This window comes from Fulmarus glacialis, unplaced genomic scaffold (assembly GCF_000690835.1).
Source record: "Fulmarus glacialis isolate BGI_N327 unplaced genomic scaffold, ASM69083v1 scaffold3789, whole genome shotgun sequence".
Classification (NCBI taxonomy): domain Eukaryota; kingdom Metazoa; phylum Chordata; class Aves; order Procellariiformes; family Procellariidae; genus Fulmarus; species Fulmarus glacialis.
In genome coordinates this window covers 1-24,240 of record NW_009235044.1, presented here as the reverse complement: position 1 = coordinate 24,240, position 24,240 = coordinate 1, and the positions used below count along the sequence as shown (strand labels likewise).

The following is a 24,240-nucleotide window of genomic DNA, read 5'->3' as shown; positions in this document are numbered from 1 at the left end:
CCCCCAAGCTGGCCACCCCAGTACGTGGCTGGATCCCGGCCAGGCTCCTGCGTGCTCAGCTCCCGGAGCCGGGCGAGCGCTCATGCCTTCACGTCAGACGCAGCCCTCGCTGGCCTCAGACGTCTCCCCTGCCTCCTCTACCCATTAGGCATCCGCTTGCCCGGTTGGAGGGGGAAGCTTTGACTCCAATTTTCCTGGCTTCCTTGCTAATCCTTGAGAAATGCCGCTAACCCAGATCAGAAGAAGTCGGGGGGTCTGGAAATTTCAAGCTGCTATGAGGCTGTGGGTTTTTTATATATATAATCTATCTTTTTTTTTTTTTTTTTAAAGCCTTTCCCTTCCCTTCTCCGTGCCTTAATATAAACTGCTCACTTCATACGTGCAGCAGTGGTCCACACGCCACCTTCTACCCTGGGGTCAGCCCAGGCTAGCCCTGTTTGAAGTTCCTCAGCACGGATACTGGTGGTGGGGTGAGCTTCCAGAGCAAGGCGGTTTCTCCCCCGAGGTCTAGGGGGGTGCAGGTCCGGGGAGAGGCGCGAGAGGCCGCGCACGGTGCCGGTGCCCGCTGGGGTCACCTCCAGCACCACATCAAAACGAGGAGCCCTGGTGAAGATGATGGGGCTCTGAACCACAGCGTGCACCTGTGCAAACTGCAGCTCCCGCAGCACGTCCTGCCCACGCTCGGCCCCTCTCCCCGGGTCTTCCCAGGCAAAGGGCCTCTGCCGCGATTCGGAGGAGCAACAGGGAGGTGCAGTAGCTGCATCGGTTATACCCCGGTAGGCAGTGAGGGAGTGAGAAGTAGCGTGTGGCTGGGATGCTCCTGGTTTGTAAAGGAGTCTGCTCGGTGCCTGAAGCATCGCTGTTGCAGTGAGGCTTTGCATCACCAGTTTGCTCCTATCGCCGTAATGCCATCAGCTCAACCCCCAGCGATTTACCCCTTGCAAGTCGTACAGCTGGATCACACCCTGCGTGCCAGGCAATTCAAGAAGGGGAAAATGCTGCCTGAAGACCTGGACATCCAACATGGACCAGTACCTCTCGGCATGCGCCTTCGCTCGCCTTTAAAGGTGGGCAAAGCAAAGTGTTCAAACAGACATGGGAGGAGGCAAGGTCTGGTGGGGACATCTTCGAAAGGCAGTGACCGTCATCGCGGTGGAAAGGGTGAGCAACCAAGAAAGTTAAATTAGGGGTGGGCTGAAACCACAGATGCCCACAATGGGATCCAGAGTTGCTCCTTCTCACCGCCCTTCCAAAACAGTACGTAGTTGCAGTTCCCTTCAGTCAATTCAAGACTACTGCTCTCGGGGTGGCTTTTCAGCACCACTTGCTGCTCAGGTGCTCGCACCGCGGCCACCCGCGCTCCCGGCATGGTCTGGTGGGAAGGTGGAAGCCCTCTGCGCGGGGGCCCCTGCCACATCCCATCCCCTCCCCTGCCTTGCCTCCACGTTACCTGCTGGAGCCTTTAGAAAAAACCAGATCCCTGATTTCTGAAGGGAGAAGGGGAATCTCGAAGAGCTGCAAATATTTAAAAAGATGAGAATGTTTCAAAAAGCTCTCAAATTTCCCATCCAGAAGTTCCCAGCAGAAACGTGATGGGGATGCACCAGCTCCCACCCCAGGTCTGGCAGTGGGGTGCAGATGGGGTCCCCTCGCCACTCCGGGCTGCGTGAGCCTGCACCGTGTGTTTGGGGGGCAGCCGGGTGGCCCCACGCCATGTCTGCTGCCGCTCAGAACAAGGGGCGATTTAGTGCCTCTCCCCAGGGGTTTCTCTAACCCAGTTAAACCCCCCTCCGCGTACCTGCGGCGTGCTATAAGCTCCATAACGCGGCGCCTGGAGCCCTGCCTGCTGGCACCGGTGGTGGGATTGGGCAGGGGCAAGCAGCTGGAGCAGTAAAGAAGGACAGGAGGTGGGGGGGAAAGTCTCGTTAAGGACGGAGCAATCAGCACTGGCTCAGGTAAAGCCTATCAGCGCTATCAAAACCCGTGTGTCAAAGTCTGGGGTCACGGTGACGTGTCCTCTTCTGGGAGAGCAGTCCCCAGCCAGCCCGATGCCTCGTGGGGTTTTGATGCCTCTATGTAAAAGACGCGGCGTCTCTATCGCTGCCAAGGAGAGGAGACTGAAAAGCGGGTGGGCTCCGCTCCTGGACTTTTTCTTCCTTTCTTTTTCATTGTTTTTTTGGCAAGTAGTTTGCGCCTGGGCTGTTTTAGTAGAGCAGGATGGTATTGGTCTGCTGCGGTACGACAGCCCCTCGGCGAGAGCGGGATTGACAGATCTGGCTGGAGTACAAAGAGGAGCTTCAGGAGTAGCTGGGCACAAGCCAGCAGGATTTACTGGTGGAGTTTCACTCCACCCAGCAAAGTATGTAGCTACTGGCGGTGGGACAAAGCAGCCCAGGACCCGCAGGGGTTGCGGGGCAGAGAGGAATGGTTTAGGGGCACCGCGAGAGGTGGGGAGCAATGGGGTGGTGAGTGCAAGGAAAAAGCATCCAGTGCTTCTAAATCAGTGTGATTCCCCCAAGCGAGGGGAAGAAAAGGTCCTGGTTGAGCGTGGGCTTGTCCCATCAGGAGGACCTGCCCGTGGTGAGGAGTGGGATGGCATGGGAAAACCCCAAGCGGGGGGCTTGGTTGTGCTCCAGAAGAGATGTCTCTAGGCTGTTCCTACCTCTGTGGGATGCTTGGTACAGCTAAGGTGGGGTTTGTTTGGGGTGCTGCAGCCCAGTCTGGGGTCTGTGTTTCCCCAGGAAGTTCCTGAAGGTCCAGTGCCTGGAGAGCGGGCAGTGGGAAGACGGGCGCTGCGTCCCCGTGGTGTGCGAGCCACCCCCTCCCGTCTTCGAGGGCATGTACAACTGCACCCAGGGCTTCGAGCTGGACAGCCAGTGCGTCCTCAACTGCGAGCCCCAGGGACAACAGGTGAGTGACTTGGGGGGGGAGGCAGAAATTGGCTGTGAAAACTGCAGGGCTCCCCGTGCCCCGCTGTGCAGAGGGGCCCCGTGCCAGCTTGGCCATCCCCAGAGCCAAATGCCCTTGTACCACCGAACTGCAGTTGCCCTGCAAACCTAATGCTTTTCTTGCTGGATACCAGCCGTGGCACAGGATGCACCACTGCCTGGGGAGGCTCTCCTGCTCCCTGGTGACCCTTCCAAAAAAGCAGTGGTCCTAAGCAAGCCTGCTTGTCTTGAGCGAAAAGGGTCGGAAAGCAAAAGTTAGAGGGTTTCCAGCGGGTTTTGGGAGCTGCTGCGAACGCATTTGCCTGGGATGATGGGCAACCTTGCCGTAGCAGGCTTGCTAACCAAAGGGCTTGCCTGCGGATGGATGCTACTGCTTGCCAGGCTCTTCCACCCAGGTTTCACATCCAACCTGCTGGAAGGGTCTTGTCAAAAGAAATGCGGTCGATTCCCTCCGGTGGGATCCAGCAGCAGCCGGAAAACAATTTGCTTTCTGGTCAGTATTGCAAAGCACACGTAGGCTGGACCGGATGGCTGTAACCCAGCTGCCCCGGAGAACTTCCCTCTGGACTTGGCTGGCAGGAGCGGGGGGTCCTTGCGTTTTGCTCCCCTCGGAGCTGGGCAGCGGCCAGGCAGGGTGAGCCCTGCCGCTGCCGTTAGTGATGCTGGTTGTTCTCCCTCTGCTTTGCAGGTTCCCATCGTCTGCACCAAGGAGGGCTTATGGACAGAGGAGTTCAAACTGTGCGAGAGCTTACGGGGCACCTGCCCGCCGCCCCCGGAGCTGAATTTCGTGGAGTACAAGTGCGAGCAGGGGCACGGCATAGGTGAGGGCAGACGAAAGCTAAACAGAAAACCAAATCTTATGTTGCTTCAGCCCTCCCAGAGAGCTGAAGGCCATGACGACGACGACGACTCTTCATGTACCAATCCCCACTAAATCTATGGGAAAAATCCTATTTTCTCTTCCATCCGCGTTCTAAACACAGAGCCAGGGGTGGCTTTGGCCTTGTGCGTGCCCTGGTTGTACTCATGGGCAAGGCCCGAAGTTAAAGCTGGCTCCTGTGTAAGCGTCTCTCTTTTCAGAGGAGCAGGGACTCGTCTCTAGGGCAAACCCAGCCCTTTGCAGTAATTTTCCTAATCTCTAGCGTGCCGTTCCCCCCGAGGTCTCTCCGCTTGTTACTAGTGCTGATATTTGCAGGGTTAATGTGGCAGGCCCTAGATAAAAGCCGCAGTGACAATTGTGTGTAACAGGGCACTTTCACCAGATGAGGGACCACATCATCCGTTTCTTTCTCCGGGACTTGGTCGCTTTGTGCTTTCAGGAGAAGCTGCGATGCTTAGTCACAGTCGTTGCATCTCATCCGGCATCCCGCTGGACAGGACGCTTGAGCAAAGCCCATATCACTCTGAAGCAAACACACCAGTCATCCTGGCCTGATTAAAACAGGCTGAGACGAGTCTAAGGGCAGGGCCTGCTAAGGTTAAGCTTTGGACAAACCTGATGTGAGGGCTGGGATCCACCTGGTTTTCCAAGGTGGTTTTTGCAGCTTTTTTTTCTTCCTGGGTCATAGGAAGGCAGTGGGAATTCAGTGTGGTAGAAAAACTATGAAAGATGCTTCCCAACATGTCAACAAACATCCCATAGCATCCCGGCCAGACTTATTTTCATGCTGGATCCCATGTCCTGCCATCAAGGCTTGAATCTCTCTCTTAGGGCATCTTCAAGTTTCCTCTCATCTGGGAGAAGGGAATTGGCCAAAACTCCTGTAGGCTCTTGCATAATTCAGGATTTGGGGAAGGAATTGTCATCCCAGGTTGGGAGGAAAAGGGTCTCCTCTGTGTCCGCCTCTACCCTCAGTGAAGAGCCTACACATTTGGGTCTGGTGCCCTCCTGGAAAACATCATTGCCTGGTTCCTGATGAAGTCCTGAAGGCTCTCTCTCCTCCCGCAGGTGCTGTGTGCATACCTTCGTGTATCATACCTCCCAGCGACCCCGTCATACTGCCCGAAAACGTAACTGCTGAGACTATGGATCACCGTCTGCAGCCCACCAGAGTCCAGGTAAACGGGGAGGTGGATTCCTCTAGTAGGGAGTTCGCTGGCAGCATAGAGGGAAGCCCCCTTCCTCTATATCTGGTGCTTTTTAACCAAAATTCTCTTTGCCTTGGGCAAAGAAGGGTAAGACTTGGAAAGACAAGCAGCATAACTGAGCTTAGGGCTGGCTGGTCCTCTCCAAGGAGCTGCCCAGGCTGCATGCTCTGGAGGTACCTGCTGCTCCCCATAACCAGGTTCCAGTGCCGAGGTCCTCCTCCCTCCCACCACTTCTTCCTCTGCTTCCCTCCCCTGCAGATGCTACTGCACAGCCTCCTGCTCTCCCATACCAAAGTTCAGCATAAGTTATCGGCTTCCTAAGCCAGTTTTCAAGGACTTGCAGGATACCACAACGAATAAAGTTAAATGCAGGAATCCCGCTGATTTTTCAGGACATGCCGCATGCCTAAACCCGTTAAGCTGCTGTTATTGTCAGCCAGTGTGCTGGGAGAGCAAAAGCTGGCACGGTGTGAGCCCGGGTCCCCGATTACCTGGCAGCAGAGATGCAACCCCGGGCAGGCATCTCCCTGCCAGGGAGGAGGCAGGGCACTGTCAGCTAAAAGGTGTCTCTGGCTGCCAGGACCCGCTGGCCGGCCAGTTGCCTCTGCTGCTGGAACGGGGGAGCCTTTCCCTCCCCACCTCTTACTCATTTTGTAGGCAAAACAGCTCTAATAGCTCAAATAGTTTGGATCCTCACGGCACTACTTTTCCCAAAAAGCAGCTCCGCTGGGGTAATATTTCTTAAAATAAAAACGAGATGCATAAGGAAGGAGGTGGAACAAAGAAAAGCAAACAATTTGCGCTCCCATCCAAATGCTTTCCCCTCCTCCCGGGAACCCGCAGGAGGCCCAGCATCGTGCCTGCGGATACTACTGTACGTCGCCTTGAATCAGACCCACGACGGATTGCTGCCGGGGGGGTGAGGACGCCCGGGGCGTGTGGGATGGTTAAGCACGAGCCTTGGAAGGAGTCCTCGCCTTTGAGGGATCGGATGGCTTGGCCCGTCGAGGCGGTGGCGTTCGGCTTCCCTTTTGCCACTGCTGTGGGCTTTCATGCAAGGGAGGCATTTTGCAGAGAGGAGGAGGGGAGGGAGGCAGCATTATTTTAAGAAGCGGTGCTCCCCCTTGCCAGGAGCTTTCTGCCCTGGCTCCTGCCTCTGCTCCCCTCTTTGCTGCTCCAAGCCTCCAAGAGCTTGCCCTTCCCGGGAGCTGCCGTGCTCCCGGGGTGATGGAGAGGATGGGGTGAACCACGCAGGGAGCTGCAGAGGCCACTCGGGGAGGGGCACGGTCCTGTTTTGCTTTCAGCTCTGATTCATTGCATCCCGCAGCCCAGCAGGTTTTTTTTTCCTCTGCCCTTCTTTCCCATCCTGGAATATGAGTATACTAATACGAGTAGGCTAAAACGCTATTCAAGTTGCACAACAACCACATATGAAACACCCCAGTAGGGTTAGGATGCAAATATCCTCCGGGCTGAGCAGGAATCGGCTAACTCAGCTTTTTTCCCCAGCCTCTGCCCCGTCTGACAGCGGTTCGCTCCAGGTCTGCCTTCCCTGCCCTGGCTGAGGACGGCCAGGGCATCACCCTGCCCCAGCCCCATCGCGGTCTCGGCTGAACATGCGATAGAAGGACCTGCAGCGGGTCTGCGTGAGCAGAGCTGCCCCATCCCCTGCTCCTGGGACTGCTGGAGCTGCTGCACGCTTCAAATGGGAGGCTAGGAGAAAACACGCGTGCCCCTCTGTGCGACTCCCACGCTGTGAAGGGCATCCTAGGACACTTCCACAGGCCAGCCGTCGTTTTATGGGGCCTCGGATTTCAAAGTCTGCCTGAGCTTTACAAGGAGGAAATTGCCTGTGCGGTGGGGCTTTTCTTCCCCCTGTATAATCATGAGTGCTCCCCACAAACCCCCGCCGAATGAGTGGGACAATGTGTTCCAGCGCAATGAAACCCAGCCCTTCACATCTCGCTCTTGTGTCCAGTTGGCTGCAACAGCTGCCTCGTGCCTCGTAAATACCAGCGATAACCTCAGCCCCGCGAGTGAAAGCGAGTCTGGTTTATCTGCTCCAGGCCGGGTCTGGGGAGGTGAGTCCTCCTGGGACCCGGTTCTTGGAGCCTGAGCAGGGGTCAATGAGCAAGTTGATGCGGGCACCGAGTGATGACGGCTGAGCCCCCCATCCCGTACGAGTGAGAAGCTGGTGAACCCAGCATCGTGCAGAGAGGTGATGGCAGACTCAGCCTATCGTGGCCCCAGGTGGCTTCCTCCCAGCCGCAGCTTGTGGCCGAGTCAGCCACCATGAGGTGGCCCTGCCAGCCAAACCCACTTCTCTGGTGGTCCCTTTGTCCTCTCTGTTGCGTATCTATATACATAGACTACACAGACGTGTGCGTGTGTCTGTCTGTCCTCTGCCCTGAACGATGTACCTTGGTTTGTGGGTGAACTGGGTGCAGCTGCCTTAGGTTTGATGGGCTTCAAAGGGTTTCCCACTGGGCAGAGGTGCAGGGAAGGTCCTGAGGGTCCCACTGCTGTTCCGCACCGCGATGAGCGATGCAGCGTTGTGGGAGACCCTCTACCTCTAGAGAGCATCGGTGGCTGTCGCCCTCCTTCTGCCGCCTTGCCTAACAGCTCTTTTCTCCTTCCCTCCTCAGCACATTGTGTGCACGGGCAGGCTGCGGTGGTATCCAGACCCCTCCGTCATTCACTGCATCCAGTCGTGCGAGGTAAGCCCCCCTTGCCCCCAGCACGAGCCACCTGCTCCTTGCAGGAGAGCTCCTGGCAATGAAGACTGCCTCCAGCGCAAAGCCGGATGGCTTTGACTTCATGTTTGCTCCAAACTGGACCAGGGCTTGCTGGCTGAGCAGAGAAACCAGAGCGAGCATCCTCGGGTATGGTCCCCCGCAGCCAGGGCGATGCTGGGGAACGAGCGTTGCAGAATAACCCATTTCCTTCCTTGCCTGCTTCTTCTTGGCCAGCCGGGGAAGAATGTTCTAGCAAAAGGATTTCACTGGCAAGGGGTATCCCCAAAAAGCCTGTGCTGACTCCAAGCCTTGAATATTTCCTTAACCAGAACCGCAGTTCTAGAGTAACGCGGATCCAGAAAAGCCCTGTGTGATTCGCACGTCCAACCAAAACAACTAGGATTTCCAGCCTCGTACATGCAAAACAAACCGCTCCTGAAGAATCTGCAGACAAAGAATTCCTTGCAGAAATTGGTTAGCTGCTCATTTTGCTTTGAATAATGACCAGGCAGGAGAAAATCATAGGCAGCCCGGAGTCAGTTCGTAAAGGAAATTAAAAATAGGCAGCCTTTGTCAAGCAGTAGTTATTAAGATTAAGGATAAAAGGAAAAAGGGGGGATGTTTTGGAATGTTGTATGCTGAAAACTTAGGATTTTTACCAAAAAGGAAAATGTAAATGAAGTTTGCACACCAAAAATAGCTTTGGGTTTTGCTGATTATTTTTTTTTTTGTGCTCGTTCCAATGCAAATGATCGCTCTTGCTCACCAATTCTGCCTAGCTCAGCTCTTTGTCAACTGAAGCGTAGGAGAAAGGGCGATGTTGCAGGGGGCACGTCCCCAGGAAGGAAATGTTACGGTCAACAGAAGGTGCAGCAGTTATTTCCCAAACTCGATGGCTGTGTTGTGAGTCTCTACTGCAAAGCATGGGCTGCAAGCGTAGGGGAATGAGGTGCTGTGTGCTAGAGAAGTGTTTGATGGTTGAGTACCAGACCTTAGCGATGGATCCTCTGGCATTTTGGGCGCTCCAGGTCTTTCTAAAGGCCATATATTTTAGCTTAGCTCAGCTCTGGGGCAATGTATGTGAAGTAGGATGGGCTTATGTGGAAGAGCAGTCCAAATGGTTGCGGTGATGCTATCTGTGGTTCTCCTGCTAGCAAGGGAGAACCGCTCCTTGTTCTCTCTGGGAGTCGGTCCTTCCAAAAAAGAAATGGATGGGGCGTGAGGTGCTCCTTCTTCCCTTTCTGTGCAGCTCAGGTGAGAGAAAGCTGACACAGGCATGAGGATGCTCCCTTAGGCTTGGGTACAAAAGACCAACCCCAGCCTTTCCTTCTCTATGGTTCCTGCACCTCCCCTTGGGTCTGGGTCTTCAGCAAGAGGTCCTGTAGGGCATTATGAAAAATACCAGCTTATTTGTATGTGTGTGTGAGAGAAGGAGAGATAGTGACCAACTACCTGAAGTCTCAGCACCTCACAGTAAGTTACTGTCTTCTCATTGGCCACCCAGACATGTTGCTCATGACCAACATGACCTCCTTCTGTTCCTGGATGCTTGTCATCCCCTTTTACGCATAGAAAGCAATCCTAGACAGCAGTCCTAGAATACAGGAGGTTAAGCAAGCCAAAATCTTGCAGTGCCCTACCAAAAGATGGAGGGTCTATGCTCTTCATCACCCTTGTAGAGTTTTTAATGCCTTTTCTGTTTTCAATTAATCTTTCATCAGGAATGACCAAGCAGTACATACTCTTCCAGCTGAGGTCTCACCAAAGCCCTGCACAAGGCTTCCTTGTGCTGGAAATGTCTCTTTTAATAGGACCCAGGACTATATCTGTTATTTCTGCAATTGCATCTGTCTGGCAGCTCAGAGACATCCTGGGTCAGCAAGTACACCCAGATCTTTCTCTACCTCCTTTGTTTCCAACTGATGAGCTCCAAGCTAACAGCAGATGTTTTACCATCAGTACAAGAGCTTGCCCTTCAATTTTATACAAGTGAATGTCATCCTGTTTCTCTTTCTAGTCTTTCGGGTCATCTAACTATTTGTCAGATATCCTGATCCTCCTCTGTGGAACAATGCCTTCTTCCTCGTTAGAAATTTCGTCAGTGCAGGCCTATTTTTAAGGTCACAGTCACTCACTGTAATACTAATGAAGATTCATCCTCAGATAGTCTCTTTCACCCTGAAGCTTTCCTTTTTGATACAGCTCACAGCCACCTCCTCCCTGTTCTCCTCCTCCTCACTTCTCACGTACATGTCTTTGATTATTCTTTTCATTGGGTTTTCTTCTACGATGCTGCAGGTTGTTAAGGTTGGACTGATAAGCCAAGTCTGCCTAGATAACATTTTTTCACATGTGTTTTACAGTAGTCATTGTCTCGCCATAAAGAATAACGTTCAAAGTATTGCTCTGGGAGCTGCTGCTCGGCACTGGGAAGAAGGGAGGTGCTACCAGTCCTCTCCTTTGACCACAGAAAATGCCCTGAATGTTGTTTCCACCTCATCTGAGCTGGCTTCCACCCTCATTCCTATTCTTCTCCTGCCTCCATCCTTGTGACTAGAAGCACTGCAGTTCTTGGAGACCCAATCTCTCGCGGGATGTGGAGACATCAGACAGTGAGATTTGGATAGAGATGGAATATAACCTGTAATCTGTCCTTGCTGCGTGGTGCCCCACCACCACATCTCCTTTTCTTGTTCTTCCCTTCATTTACCTGCACGAGAAATGTTCTGCCCCTGCAGAACATAGTCCCTGCTGGGTCTGACGTGGTTCAGCTTGACTTGCCATGCCCATGGGACATCTTAGTCCCAGGTTCCTCCCCATTTCACAGTAATTCCTCACTGGAGGCACCTCCTTTAGGAGCCCAGCCTCTGCTCTCCACTGGGCAGTGAAGTGCTGTTCCAGTGGACTGAGTCATCCCTTGGAGATGCCGTTGTCTCTCCATTGACTGCTGAGCGCATGTTGAATGACGAAGCTTTCCTCATCTGGATACCTCAGTGAGGGGAACGACCCTACGTAAGAGAAATCCAGGCTACCTGGCTGCTCGTACCGTCTCTCCCTGGTGGAGTCACTTCGGGCTGGGGCATGGCAGCAGTAGCCAAGCCTCAACCTCCCCCGCCTCAGCTGGAGCCCTGCCTCACCTTTGAAAGTTCACGTCACCACGCAGGGGTGTTAGAGGGATTCTCGCTTATCTTTATTGTACGCTGGCGGCGGATCAGCCTGCCTGCTCATCCCTCTCATTCCTCTCCCCACCTCCCTTCTCTTCCCATTAATCTGGTCGTCCATCTGCCTCCCGGTCTCTCGCTGCGCCTTGCCAAGTTCCCCATCCCCGGAGCGCGGAGGCACGTAGTTCAGCGGGCGAGGGAGGGAGGGAGGGATGCAAACCCTTCCAGGAGCCCGTCAGGAATAAGAGTTAGCGCCGAGAGTGCTTCGCCTCTCGAGGGCCAGAGGAACATCTAATCCCCTGCCATCAGTAGAAAAACAGATGGCAGCACCGGCGGGGAGAGGAGGGGGCTTGGGGCTGGGTGGAGAGGGGAATGCAGGAGGAGAGAGACCCCTCCTCCCCGCTGTGGGCTGGGAGGAGGCGGTCGTGGTCCTGGTGGTGTGCTCGGCTGCTGCGAGGGAGGTGTTTGCCGCATCTGGGGCAGGTTCTCCCCAGCCATCCCGAGGTGACCAGCTCTCAGCTACCCTCCTCCTGTGCCCAAGAGCAAGTGAGGCTGTTGACTTCAGAGGAGGAGACGGCACGTACAGTGGTCTAGGCTGCTCCCTTGGACTATTCCTGCCATAGTCCAAAATAGTCCATGCATGAGCGTGGCCAACATTGGCTGCTATAGGCCATCTCCTAGTCCATGCAACTCACCAGCTCTGCATCTCTCTATCTCCCAACATTGTGCAACATGCTGACCTTGTCCCCACCTCCAGCTCTGCTTCATCATTGCGTGCAGGTAGCAAAGGGTTAATTGCAGGGGATTTAAGGCAGCATGCTTTGGACAGACCACCAGTAGGCAGAGCTTCATACTGGTACGGTAGGAGTTGGACAAGAGCAACTACAGCTGTGGTCTGCCTTGTAGGGTGGCAATTCGTTCCTGATGTGACTTGGTGCCTTCTCTGGTTGAGGCTGGCTTTGCCGTGCTTTGCTCTGAGCAGCCCTGCCTGCATGTTGTGGGAACATGCAGAGACTTTGGCTTGAGGTCTCTGTTTCATGCCCTGGGTGAAGATGGGCCATACCAGAAAGCTGTCGTGAGCATGAGCTGCTGGGAATTTCACGGGTCTTCCCCGCATAAGGACAAGGTCTCGCTGCCCTTGCGCGTGCTGCTGGGCATGTTATCACGATCGTAAAACACTAATCCGTTTTCTGTTTTATGGTTTTCCTGAGGTATTACAATGGAAATGATGAGATAGAGATTGAAGTGTGTTTGCGGTTGCAAACTGTTCTCCAGACTCTCGATCCAACAGGTAGTCAAGGACCCCGATGGATCCTTGGCTCTTCCTACCAGCATGCACAAAACCCTCGCTCGGCACGTCTGTGGCTTGTGTCCAGCATTTGTCAGCCAGAATTAACCCCTTTGGAGGCGTATGCAATAGGGACGGTGGGAAGTCTCATCTAAAATCAGGGTCCTACTGTGACAGGGTGCCACTCGTTCCCTGGGCAAAGCGCTGCAGCTGGGGTCCAGCTGCAGGCAGCTGCCTCTCCTCCTCACCATCGATGGGGCTGGGGCCCCTTGATTGTGCCTCCTCCCAGACCCGGGAGCTCTGATTTTGTACCATGGCAAAGCTCAGCACGGGAAACCAGGCAGAAACATGATGCTGGTGGGATTCTCTGCTCCGGGAAAGAGATCTTCTTCTGCTCTCCTGGGGCTTAAGGCAATGAGGACTACAGGCACTCCAGCTTCTCCAAGGAGACTGTCTAGAGCAACTAGGTATCTCAGCATGGCCAGAATTTAACGTCACCCTCTTGTGATGCTCACATCATCATTACCTCATCTCCTGTCCCCATGGGAGCGTTTCACAACACCTTTATCCAGTCTGCACTCTTCCTCTATCTGCCGTCTGGCTTTGAAAATGTGGAGAGGATCCTACTGGATGTGACCGCTGGTCTTGTAAGCAGGCAAGAGGCAGACCGTGTGACTGCTCTTCCTTCAGGAGTCTCGCCAAAGCCTACGAGCCCATGTGATCCAGGTGACCAAGAGGACTCGATGAGTTGCCCTAGATTCTGGTACATTCAAATTTTGGATAGTACAGAATATGTTGGCCTCCGCATCTCAAGAGGACACAGCGGAACTGAAAAAAGCAATCAAAATGATTAAGGGAGTGCCACAGCTGCCCTTCAAGAAGAGCCTAAAAGAGCTGGGACTCCAGTTTGGAGAGCAGAAGACTGCTGGAGGTTTGCCAAGTCGCAGAGGTGCTGGATAAGGTGAATGCAGAACTGGGGGACGCTCACTGAGACTGGCAAGGGGGTTGTTTTAAACAGGTGAAGGAAAGTACTTTGGACACAGTAAGCACTGAACTCTGAAACTGGCTGCCAAGTGAGGCTGCAGGGGTGAGTAGTAGCTTTAAGTTCAAAAAGGGATTAAACAAATTAGTGGACATCAGGTCCACAAACAGATACTGAAAGGACCAGGCAGGGCTATACCTTCCACCACTCCTAAGGCAGCAAGTGTCAATAGTGGGGGAGTACAAGGAGCACGGACTGCAGGTAGTGGTCACTTCTGGATCAGACCTGGGCCCTGACCTGGGAGGGCAAAGTCCTTCGTGCTGGGGAGGTGGAAGGCAAGCTCTCTACATACCTGCTGAGTACATTTGCATGCTGCTCTTGGCATGAGCAGCACGGGCTGCTTAGCGTGGGTTATAGCCTTTCAGGGGATGAGCCCAAAGAAATGTATTCCTCTTCCAAAAACCTCAGTTGAGGCATATTTTTCCTAAACTGTGAGAAGATCTCTGTCCCCTGCACACGCAGGGAGCGCGATTGTAGAAACCTCACTTTCTTAAGAGACAAAGCAAACAGAGGGAAACAAAATGATCGCACACCAGCATGGCTCAGCTCTCCTGCCTGCAGGGACAGGCTTACAGAGCCCCAAAAAACGGGAGCCTTTTGGCACAGGTAGGACCGCAGCACCCAGACACCACACCAGTGGTGGTGGAGACCCAAAGAGGTGGAAGCAGCCTCAGGTCCCCCAACCCATGGCTGTGCAGGCTGGCCTGCACTTGGGATGCCCCAACCTGCAGCTACTTCTCTGCCCTCTCCAGTTCAGGCACCATCCCTCCATCCCTGCCCACGTCCCACTTTCCCCTCTCCCGGCGGTCACCGTCGTGCAGCTGGTGACACAGACGGAGGGAGTGGAAAGCCACTGAAAGCACCCGCTGAAATAAAAATCAGTGAGTTGCTTCTGATAATAAACAAACATCCCCAAGCGTAGCCCAGCCAACTGCTCTTCCAACACGCATATTCATTCCCCTTCAGCTCCTTCATCCCTCGTACATTGTTTTTCTTTCTGTTTAAGATCTGTAACAAGAACTTGGCAGAAACCAGATACAAGTGGGTCAGGAGGCCCTTGTGGTTTTCAGGGCTTGTTTTCCATAACCCGTTCTATCCTGCAACATATTTTGCACAAACGGCTTGGCAGGAGATCTAATCCATGGCAGCAGGCGAGCTGCTGAGGGCAGGATCACAGGCTGGCGCTCGTGGCATGGGAAGTCCTGGCTTCTCTGCACAGCAGCAGCCCTGGGAATGGTCATCGCTGGGGACCCATCTTCGGGATCCACTGTGCCTGCCAGGAGCACTATCGACACAAGATGTGCTCCCCTTTGCTTGTTTTTTTCCTGTTACTGGTTTTCTTCTCCCGTTAGCACTGAGATCAGGGCGTAAAAAGGATGAAGCTAAGGACCCTGCCGTGAATAGATCATGGACAGAGATGGTTTTATGGAAGCAAAGACTTGTTCTAATGTGGTGTTTATCTACACCAGCTTTCCATCCCGTTCTTTACTCTTGTCCCCGTGGACTGTGCAAAGCCCTTTCCAGATCGCTGTCTGCTGAGACATGGGGTCCCTGAGGAACAGGGCACAGAGCAGGACAGGGGAGAAGAAACGCATCCCCCATTCAGTAGCCCAAAGTGCCACATACTCACCTCTGCAGCAGAAGTGCGTCCAAACCAAATCCTGGCCTGGGACACAGAAGCACTTTTAGACACCATGAAGGCAAGGACCTGCTCTCCTGTATGGCCATCTACAGCAGCATTCAGGCTGGAGGCCAAGCAGCAATCTAACCTCTGTGCTCTTCATCCCCCTTCAGACACTGACCCTGTCCAAACCCAATCCAGACTGATTCAAACAGGACCCAGATGTTTGGGACCCCCTTTGTCCTGAAGAACACCTAGAGCTTCATACCAAGACTGCTGGGAACTGGGCTGTTGCTTGCCTTGGGCATGGCAGCACAAGTGATGGCACATAGGCTGAAACCAGACAGCAGAATGCCGCCTTCCAGCCTGTCACCCCTTCCCTGAAACATTCCTCGGAGGATGTGGAGTACTTTCTCAAGGAACAAGCTTCTGTTGTCTTAGCGAGGCTTGGGGAGAAGGATGTTGAAGCTAGAGCAGATGTTTCTGAAGACCTGATCCTCGGAGGATGTGGAGTACTTTCTCAAGCAACAAGCTTCTGTTGTCTTAGCGAGGCCTGGGGAGAAGGATGTTGAAGCTGGAGCAGATGTTCCTGAAGACCTGGGATGTGATGAAAGCAGTCTGCACGGTGAGCTGACGAGTGAGTGGCTCAGGGACACCGGCAAGCTGGGGAAACAACCGGCGTTTCTCCATTTTGCTTTCTAGCCATGTCTGAGGCGATGGGGCAGGTCCACGATGTCTCCTAGCAGGCCATCCTGCAGGCATGTGGCTCCAGGGGACAGCTGCCGTGATTCAAAAGGAGCACAGGAACAGCTCAGGGGACACAAACTAGGAGATGTTAAAATAGTGGATGAAGCGCTGGGTTTGTAGGAATTTGTTTCTCTTTTCTTCAGGCCGCTTGGTCCCAGGTGCCTCTTGCCAAATTTCCAGAGCTCTCTTCCTCTGGGCGGTGCTCGCCCTGCCTCCCTCCCTGCCATGGGCCAGGTACCGCTCGCTTGCTGCTCGGAATGGCTCAGGGCAGCGAGGCATCCCAAAAAGCTTTTTGGGCAGAAGCCAGCCCTGTTCCCTCTCTGTCCCTCCCTGTGTTTTTTAGAGCTGATTTCCTCCTCCTTGCGTGCCGGAGAGCCTCAGGAAGGAGAGAGGGAAAGTGAATGTGCTTGGGGTGTCAAGGGAGGGGAGGGGGGGAAAAAAAAAAAAAAAAAAGACACACTGCAACAGCGAGAGGGCCAAGAAAAATATTTAATCCAAACAATGAACATTGTCGTTTCTTCCCACAGTCTGCATTCCCAGTCAACTTCCCTGGGCAAGCAGGGGGAGCCAAGAATGGCTGGGCACTCTGCCTCACCAGCGTGAGCGTGTGTGTGTGTGTGTGCAAGGAAAGGGACGTGTCCTGAGGCCGCTGTGCTGTAGCATCGCTTTACCTAGCTCCTGCCACTTCTGCGGCTGAAGGGACTGACACCAGCCCCAGTTTTCTGTAGGGGAAACAGTGGTTTGGAGGGATGCAGACAAGGATGGGAAGGGAAATTTCCAGGGACCCAAGCTGGGGTGGTGGATGCATAGGAGCTTTAAGTGAACCAGACTTTTAACAAGGCTTTGGGTACTTTTCAAGTCTTCCCAGGGACCTCCCAGAGCTTTCTGAAACCTCTTGGGTAGTGGCTGAGGTGGGAAGGAAGGAAGGAAAGGCATCCAGCGGGGAGAAGCTGCCCTCTGCCTACCCCTGGCCGAGGGCTGCTGCAGCCGCTTCGTGCTTTCCTTTCCCCACGCAGCCCTGCCTGCTCCTCCCTGCCACGTGCCGCGGCTTTTGCCTGGGACACAGCTTCTCTTGCACGTCTTAGACCCCTGAATATGCAGCGGTCTCCAGCTCAAGGTGCATGTCCCGTGGTTCTGTGAGCCCCCGGTTTGGGCTGACATCCCTCTGCTGCCAAATGGGCAGGGGTTTCCAGCTGGGCTAGGTGAGAGCCTGGCCCTGGCTACTGCTGATTTCTCGTTTCTGGTGCTGAGCACACGCTGATGCCTTTGGGGGCTTGCTCTTGAAGACCCTGCAAGGTGGTGGCTCCTGGAAGACCGTGTGCACAGCGAGGGGAGACGTTTCTCCAGCAGAGGTTTATCACCCAGTCTTGTCCCCGTCTCCCTGCCACACCGTCTCCCTCCTGTCTCCTCCAACTGCTCTTTCCATCACTAATGACTCATCCATCGCAAGAGCAGAGCTAACAGCGGTGAAGCTGATGCACGAGGCATGGGTCTGACAGCACAGCAACTTTTCCAGGGCTGGTCCCTGCCTGTCTCCCCTACTGAAACGATGGTTCCCCTGTTCCTCTGGGGCTGCTTTGAGAGCAACAGCTGAGAAGGACGAAGATAGCTGCACTTCCTCAGCTGCAGGTTTGCACATGGTCGACTCGGCATGCAAAGGGTCCAAAGTCAATGCCCAAAATACCGATGCCCAAAGAGAAGGATGAAAGGACGGCAAAATCCATGCTGACTGAGAAGCAGCATGAAAGCAAACGATGCACCCTCCTTGGATGGGATCAGCACAGTTGCAAAGCCCGGGACCTGCATAGCCTCCCAAAGGCTGGGGGGAAACATTTTGCTTATTAAGGCTGGACTTGATCCCCTGAAACTGGGATCTGGGCTTTCTCTAGCTATGGGCAGATTGAAATCGCAAGCACTTTCCATCCCAGCAGCAGTGCAGAAGAACCTTTCAGCTCTTCAGTTACACAATTGGCCAGGTGCACGCTGAATTTTTTTTTTCTTTTTTCCACCTTCTTCTGAAGCATCTGGAACGGGTCATTGCTAAAAGCAAGGTACTGGGCCTTCAGGTCTGCTTGACCAGAGCAAAACCTGCATTCCTGGGAACTAATGTTCATCAAGTGCCCATGACGCAGCAGCAAAATATGTACAATACTGATGGCATCTGTGATTTATTCTTCATGCGTCGGCTTTCCCTCACCCTGTCGCACCCTTTCACGCTCTTTCACCGTGAATCCACCTACCTCTAAGGTGGATTTGAAGGAAAGTGTCTGGGCCCGATGGCACTGGGGGCTCCCCGCCGGGCAGGACGCCAGCTCCGAGGAGGGAGCCAGCCAGCTCGGCCCCGGCCCCGGGGGCTCTGCAGGGATGGTGGAAAAATGCCACGTGCAGATACTGCTCCCTGCATGGCATCTCCCGGCAGCCTCGAGAGAAACAGCACCGCCGAGCCCTCTGAGATGCTTCTGCCCGGGATGCAGCAGCATCTAACCAGTCCTTTCTCACATCCCTCCTTTGCCTGCAATATTTTTCCCTCTTTTTTTTTTTTTTTTTTAAAGTTAATTTTTTCTCTTTTCATTCGTGCCTATTCCCAGCTTTGAGAGCGTGTGGGGTTTTTTTAGCCTATTTAAATTGCCAAGCACTTGATTCGCAGTTACTATTTTTGTGCCGGCAGCGCAGGGCTCTGGCCCGGGGGTGCCAGATGCTGCACCTCCACGTGCTAACACATGCCCCGCTGAAGCTCCTGTCTGAATAAACAAGGAAGACGGATGGCGCGAGCGGGGAGAGATTCGCTGACACAGCCCAGCTCCCTAGCTGCCTCGGTGGCATGCTGCCTAGCCGAGCAGCTCCCTATCACTTAACACGGCACGGAGCGATTGCAGCAATTACTTTATTCATTTTTTCCCAGTTTATCTGAGCCATGTGAACCAGCCCTTTTTCCCCTCGTGCTGGAGGATGCATATTCTGGCGAAACCCAGGTGGCCATTTCCCTAGATCACAGCCATTGCCTTTGTGTGGCACGGTTGGCTATTAGTGTGGGGTTTTTTTCCTGCCAGCATCTTAAAACATCTTTTCTGCAAGTCATCAACGTGGGCAAACCTCCCTTCTCCCACCGCTGGCATTGCTTTCTGTAGAGCCACATGGCTCTAGCGCAGGCTGAACAGAGTCTGTACGGGTTTTCCTCTCTCGCATCACCTGCTCTTAGTACATTGCGTTGCCCGTGTCCTCCCTTGCCGTCACCCTTGCAAGACCAAAATGAGACCGATGCAAGTAGGAGGGCACCTGTGCCCTCAGGGGTGACCTGCCAGCACCTTACTTTGCTCTTTCTGCTTGCAAAGATGAAACCAGCTGGAAATCCGTGACAAGGCAAAGCAACGGGATTCACTGTGTTCTCCAGGTGCTGGGCGAGAAGCAGGGACAGCAGTCCCCGAACCCTGCGCCTGGCTCTCTTGAGCCTCGAGTCCAATTAGTCATTTTTTATTTTCCCCTCATATGTTTTTCCAATGTAATTTGGAGCATGAGTTGTTAAGTTTCCCCAACAAGTGTTGCCATAGGAGCCTGTATTTGTTTAGGGTGGGGTATGGGCTCTGGCGGCTTGAGAGGAGGGGGCAATTAGCCCTAATAGGTGTAGGGAGAAACTGAGAGCCTCTCCTTCCTTGTCCTGTCCCTGCCTCTGTCCTCCCCCCACCTTGCACAGAAGATCTGGAAACCATTTCAGACCTGTGCAGCCGGGATGGGCAAACCCCCCCATAATTGCATGGAAACTACCGAAGCCTTGTTTTGCCAGTGAGTCATGACATATGGAGCAAAGCTCAAGGAAAAACTCCACCGCGTGGAAGGCTGCAAAAGCAAATCACACCCAGAAGAGCTCCTTCCCTGCCAGCGGCCCTGGCCGGTCCCCTGCCGGCATCCCTGCACCGGCCAGCCCCAGCATCCCTGCCCTGGCCCTCCCGGTGCTCAAAGCTGCTTCGTGGCTCAGAGACCTTCTCTGATCACCATTAAGACCCACTCATGTTTTTCAGTGGAAAAGGAGTGTTAACCCTATTGCCTTGCTGAAATTGCACCCTGGTCTCCTCTGGACGTGGTTTGTGACAGCAATGATAAGAATCAAATCCCTTCTTGTTTTTGAATGAGCTACCTAACCCGGCTGTGCCTCAATTTCCCAGCTGTAGGAAGGTGCGCTTTTTCTTCTTCTCTTGCGAGATCTTCCAGGCAAATGCAATCTCTCTGTGGCTCCTTGGATTCGGCCTGGGGACTGCGGTACTGATAGCACAGACAGACTCGGTGGTTTGCCATAATCCCTGCTGCTACTTCCTAAAGTGACATTAGCCTGCCTTGAGCCCGTTTCTGCTCCTTGTGAGTCATGATGACAACAAGCCACATCGGTTCCCTGGTTTTGGCAGGGCTTTTTCGTGTGAATTATTGGCATTATCACCAGTCCCGCACGTTGTCTTCGGCGCAGTGGATGCAGGGCTATCGCGGTGCGGTGACATTTTTCAGCTGGCTTTCATTTGGTTTAGGGGTGCTATGGGCGAGTGTCTATCAAAGGCTGGGTCCACCTATTTTCTGAAGCCCCTTTGTCGTTTGGGGCCACCAGATCCAGTGAAACGGGTCGGCTGCTTCCATGAGCGAGGGGGTGGCCAAGTTTCCACCAAGAGCCCTTTCTGATGACAGCAGTCCTCCTGGAGGTTGGCCATGGTTGCTTGGGCCAGTAGCTACCATCACAGAGCCTGGAGCGGGAGAAGCATTTCATTACTAATCGCTCGGTTAATGAATGGCCTCTCCGTTCTGTTAGCACATTCAGTTGCTGCTTGACAGTGCTGAAGTGTATCTGTGATAAACCTCGTCTGCAGATCGTTCCTGACAGTTCATTGCAAGTTGTTCTTCACATGTACGTCGTTTGGTTGCACCAGTCGCACAGCATTGTTTCTCAGCCCCAGTTGGCTGCTTCTCAGCCCCAGTTGCTTGTTTCTCTTCTCTGATCAGATGACTCATGTAACTAAACAACAATAAAATGGATTTCTGAATGGCCGCTTGTGCCATTTAACATTTCTGGATAGAAAGCTATTCTGCTGCCATAGCTTTCTGTTTCCACGTCAGAGCTGAAATGACGGAGCATTTATCTGAGCTGCACCAAGGCAATCTGGGCTCTGCAAATCCCCAGTTGTCCAGGAAGACCTGTCGGTGCAGCAAAGGACACCGGGCTGTGCCATGCAAAGAGGAGCCACCATTATTTTGGCGATGCAAAATCCCCCACCCTCAACCATATGATTTCCTTACAGAGGGTGAGATTTAGGCCACGGAGAAATAAGGAGGAAGATGGCCAAGACTGAAGCTGGAAGGTGGCCACGTTGCCAATATCAGTAGGCCGGTGCCCTCTCCGCTCAATCCAGAGTTGGATTTTGCCTGCAGGGAGGTAGTGCTTAATGAAGATCCCTTCTGTTTGTCCCAGCTGGCCACCAGATAAGTAGCCTTGTAGTCCAACCTGGCAAGGTTTGGTGGTGCCATGTGCTGTGGACAGGGCTAGAGCTTCCAGTGGAGAGTCTAGAGGAATTTGGGGACATGTTCCTTGGGGTCAGAGCCAGAGCAAGAGCATTCTGGAAAAGGCATAGTCCTTGCAACCAGCTCTTGCCAGTGCTTGCTTGGCTTGAGTGCAAGTACTTCTGAGAGACTCCTGACCTTGCTGAACCTTTTTCGCAGTCCAAGGGAGATAAAGCACCTGCCTTCCTGAGATTGATCCTCTAGCAGGATGCTCTATCGATCCTTGTGACAGCCTCTCTGTACTTAGCTGCCCAAGCTAGGTCACCAAGCTCAACTTCAGAGCCACGCTCTTTGGGAGGAGGGGTGTTAGAGAGAAGAGTTGGGTCAGCTTCTTACAGAGCCCTGCCCCAGTTGTGAACATGCAGAGAGCTGGATCACAGTGGAGACACATGAGAGTGGTGTGAGAAGGTGGACGAGCAGATGAGGTGGTGAACTCACTCCTAGTTGGGTGGCAATGGACTACGTGGAGAAGCACTGAGCGAGATGGGAATGGGGACTTGTGGCATTCAGGTTGGGGCCCTCTCTAGCGATGTGGATTTGCTTTCTCGCTTCCTGACACAATTCCCTGATCCTCAAGCCACAGCCGCTGCCCTCCGAGCACCCACTACTCCATACACACCAGCCGGGATGCCAGCCTTCTGCTGCCCTTTGGCTTTGAAGAGGGGGGTGTGTATGGTGGAACTGGGCCTTGGCCCTTACCAGAGGTGCCTTGCTGAGCACCTGGGATCTCTGCTTTTGGAGGCAACCGTATGCTTTTGAATAACCCTTTCAGCAATGACTCGTTTCTCTGCCTAGCCCTTCCAAGCAGACGGCTGGTGCGACACCATCAACAACCGGGCGTACTGCCAGTATGACGGGGGTGACTGCTGCTCCTCCACACTGTCCTCCAGGAAGGTAAGTGAGCATCTTCTGCGGAGCTGGCCAGGATTTAGGATTAAGTGGTGACTGCTAGCCATGTTCTTTGGCTTTGCTGGCCGTGGAACCGAGCCTGCAATGCAATTCTCCCACGAACGGAGAACAAACCCATGTTTTTAAACCGAAGCCAGCTGAAGCTGATAGACATCATCCCACTGGTTAACAGCGGGGTTTGGACTCGGGCCAGCGGGATGGAAAGCTCAGCCCAGCTCCCACTGAGGTTCACGGGATTCCCTCTCGTTTTGGGAAACGAGTCCCAAAGAAACGACTTCCATAGGACGTAGTGCTAGCCAGAAGTCACCTTGTCGTATAACTGAACAATCTCAGGGGATTTTTGGTACAGTCCATTGGTGTCCACTGTGGGCTGTCTTTCCCTCCCAATTCTCCTGGGGAGGGAAGGAGGGCGGAATAGCACATAGGGAGCAACTTGGCGTTGGGGTTGCACAGACCCTTCTTTGTCTCCCATCACAATCTCCCCTCCCACCTAACTTGCTATCCAGCACTCACAGCCCATCCTTCCTAAGCATATCCAACAGCAAAACAAATCATAGGGCATGAGATAATTTCTCACTGCAAAAATATGCGAATTTGGATCTTCTCATCTTTGTTGTGGAGCTTGAATCATTTTTCCTTTCATCACGCATACACACACAGAGAAAAGGAAAAATAAAATCCTGGGAAGATCCAGTTGAGATAGGAGAGAAAAGGCTTTACACCCAAGTGATGAGTGAAACCTCCACAGCGATATCATGACATCTCGGAGCGAGGCATGGCTCTCTCAGGAGGTCTGAGACATCTGGATCTCTGGCCAAAATAATGGACGAGTTCGCAGTGGAAGGTGGGGGGATTCAGTCCCATGGCTCTCGGGAGACCCAGCCCCAGCTTGCATCCCCCACAGGTCCCAGATCTCCTGCAGCACAAGCCTCCAGCACTTCTCTGTTAAGGCAGATGCAGGAATACGGGGTTTAAACACCAAAAAGCCACTCCAGCCTCTCACCGGCCCAGGCTGTGAAAAATCTAACGTACTTCCACAGTAAGAAAAACTCCTGGCTCTGAGCCTGGTGGTTATAAAACCTCTGGAGGAAACTTTTTTCTCAGCTCCCATGGCCCATGACTGGGCAACTGTCAACCAGGAGCCAGATGCTCTGCTGGTGCCCTCCCACCTTGCTCTGCTGCCACCAGCTAAGGTGACATAAGTTTGCTCGGCCACATACAGTTGTTGTAGAGAAAGCAACGTGCAAGGAGTCTCTCTACCCGCACGGGATGTCTCAAAGCAGCGCTGCCTGCCCCACTGAAGGCTGTTCCTGTTCGCACAGCCTCCAGCCTGCCTGGGTTTTCTTAATCCATAATGCACGAGAACTGTATGCATCTACCCTGGCTCCTATATCAGGTAGTGTGGAGGCCAGTCTTTGCAGCTGGGAGCTTGGCTGAGTTCCTCCAAGAGGTGCAGAAGATAAGGCTATGCTACCTTCACGCTTTGCTGAGCCTGGAAGAGCCAGGAGTAGCTTGGAGGACAGGTCTGTGGGTTCAGACATGGACAAGGGGGGGGGCTTTCTAACAGGGGCCAAAGTAAAACTGAAATCTAGAGGTGCCTCGCCACTGCAAGCCCTAGCCCAAATGTCTCACACCCACCAGGGGAGACTTCTCCCCTGGGTTTGATATTTGGGGCACAAGACTCAGGCTGACCCTTGGTTGCAAAACCTGACAGACAAGTTAACGAGAAGGAAAACGCTAGGAATAAAACTCAGCCGGGGACAGCTTGTATCAGAGCCCGTTTCTCAGTGAGCGTGGAGCCTGGCCGTCTCCACAATGCCAACGTCATCAGGATGGGATGCAGCCCGAAGTGTCTGTCTGTACTGGGGTGGAGAGGGCTTGCAGGGGCATAGGGGTGCCAGGAGCCAGGGATCTCAAAGCAGAAGCTTACATGTCCCTTCGGTCCCCCCAGGTGATCCCGTTTGCTGCTGACTGTGACCAGGACGAATGCACGTGCCGCGACCCGGCGGCCGAGGAGAACCAGTAGCGGCACCACGAAGGGCCTCTCTCGGTCAGGCGAGCGCCGGAGGAGCGAAGGGGCAGCAACGGGGGCCGCTGGGGAACGGCGGGGTGCGAGGGGGCAGGAGGCGTAAGGAAGAGCCGGGCAGGGGGATGGCGACCGCGGAC

The 24,240-nt window shown here is 53.8% G+C and overlaps 1 protein-coding gene across 1 annotated transcript in view; it reads left to right on the top strand.

The window, feature by feature from the left end:
• Positions 1 to 24,100, top strand: part of PAPPA2 (pappalysin 2) — a gene marked incomplete at its 5' end in the record, with an annotated part of 64,532 nt that extends 40,432 nt beyond the window's left edge. Inside the window, 6 exons of the mRNA XM_009585837.1 lie at positions 2,742 to 2,910; positions 3,637 to 3,769; positions 4,897 to 5,006; positions 7,682 to 7,753; positions 21,961 to 22,059; positions 24,026 to 24,100. Of these exons, the coding sequence (XP_009584132.1) occupies positions 2,742 to 2,910; positions 3,637 to 3,769; positions 4,897 to 5,006; positions 7,682 to 7,753; positions 21,961 to 22,059; positions 24,026 to 24,100 (658 nt within the window). The remainder of the gene's footprint in view (positions 1 to 2,741; positions 2,911 to 3,636; positions 3,770 to 4,896; positions 5,007 to 7,681; positions 7,754 to 21,960; positions 22,060 to 24,025) is intronic.
• Positions 24,101 to 24,240: the final 140 nt, after the last annotated feature.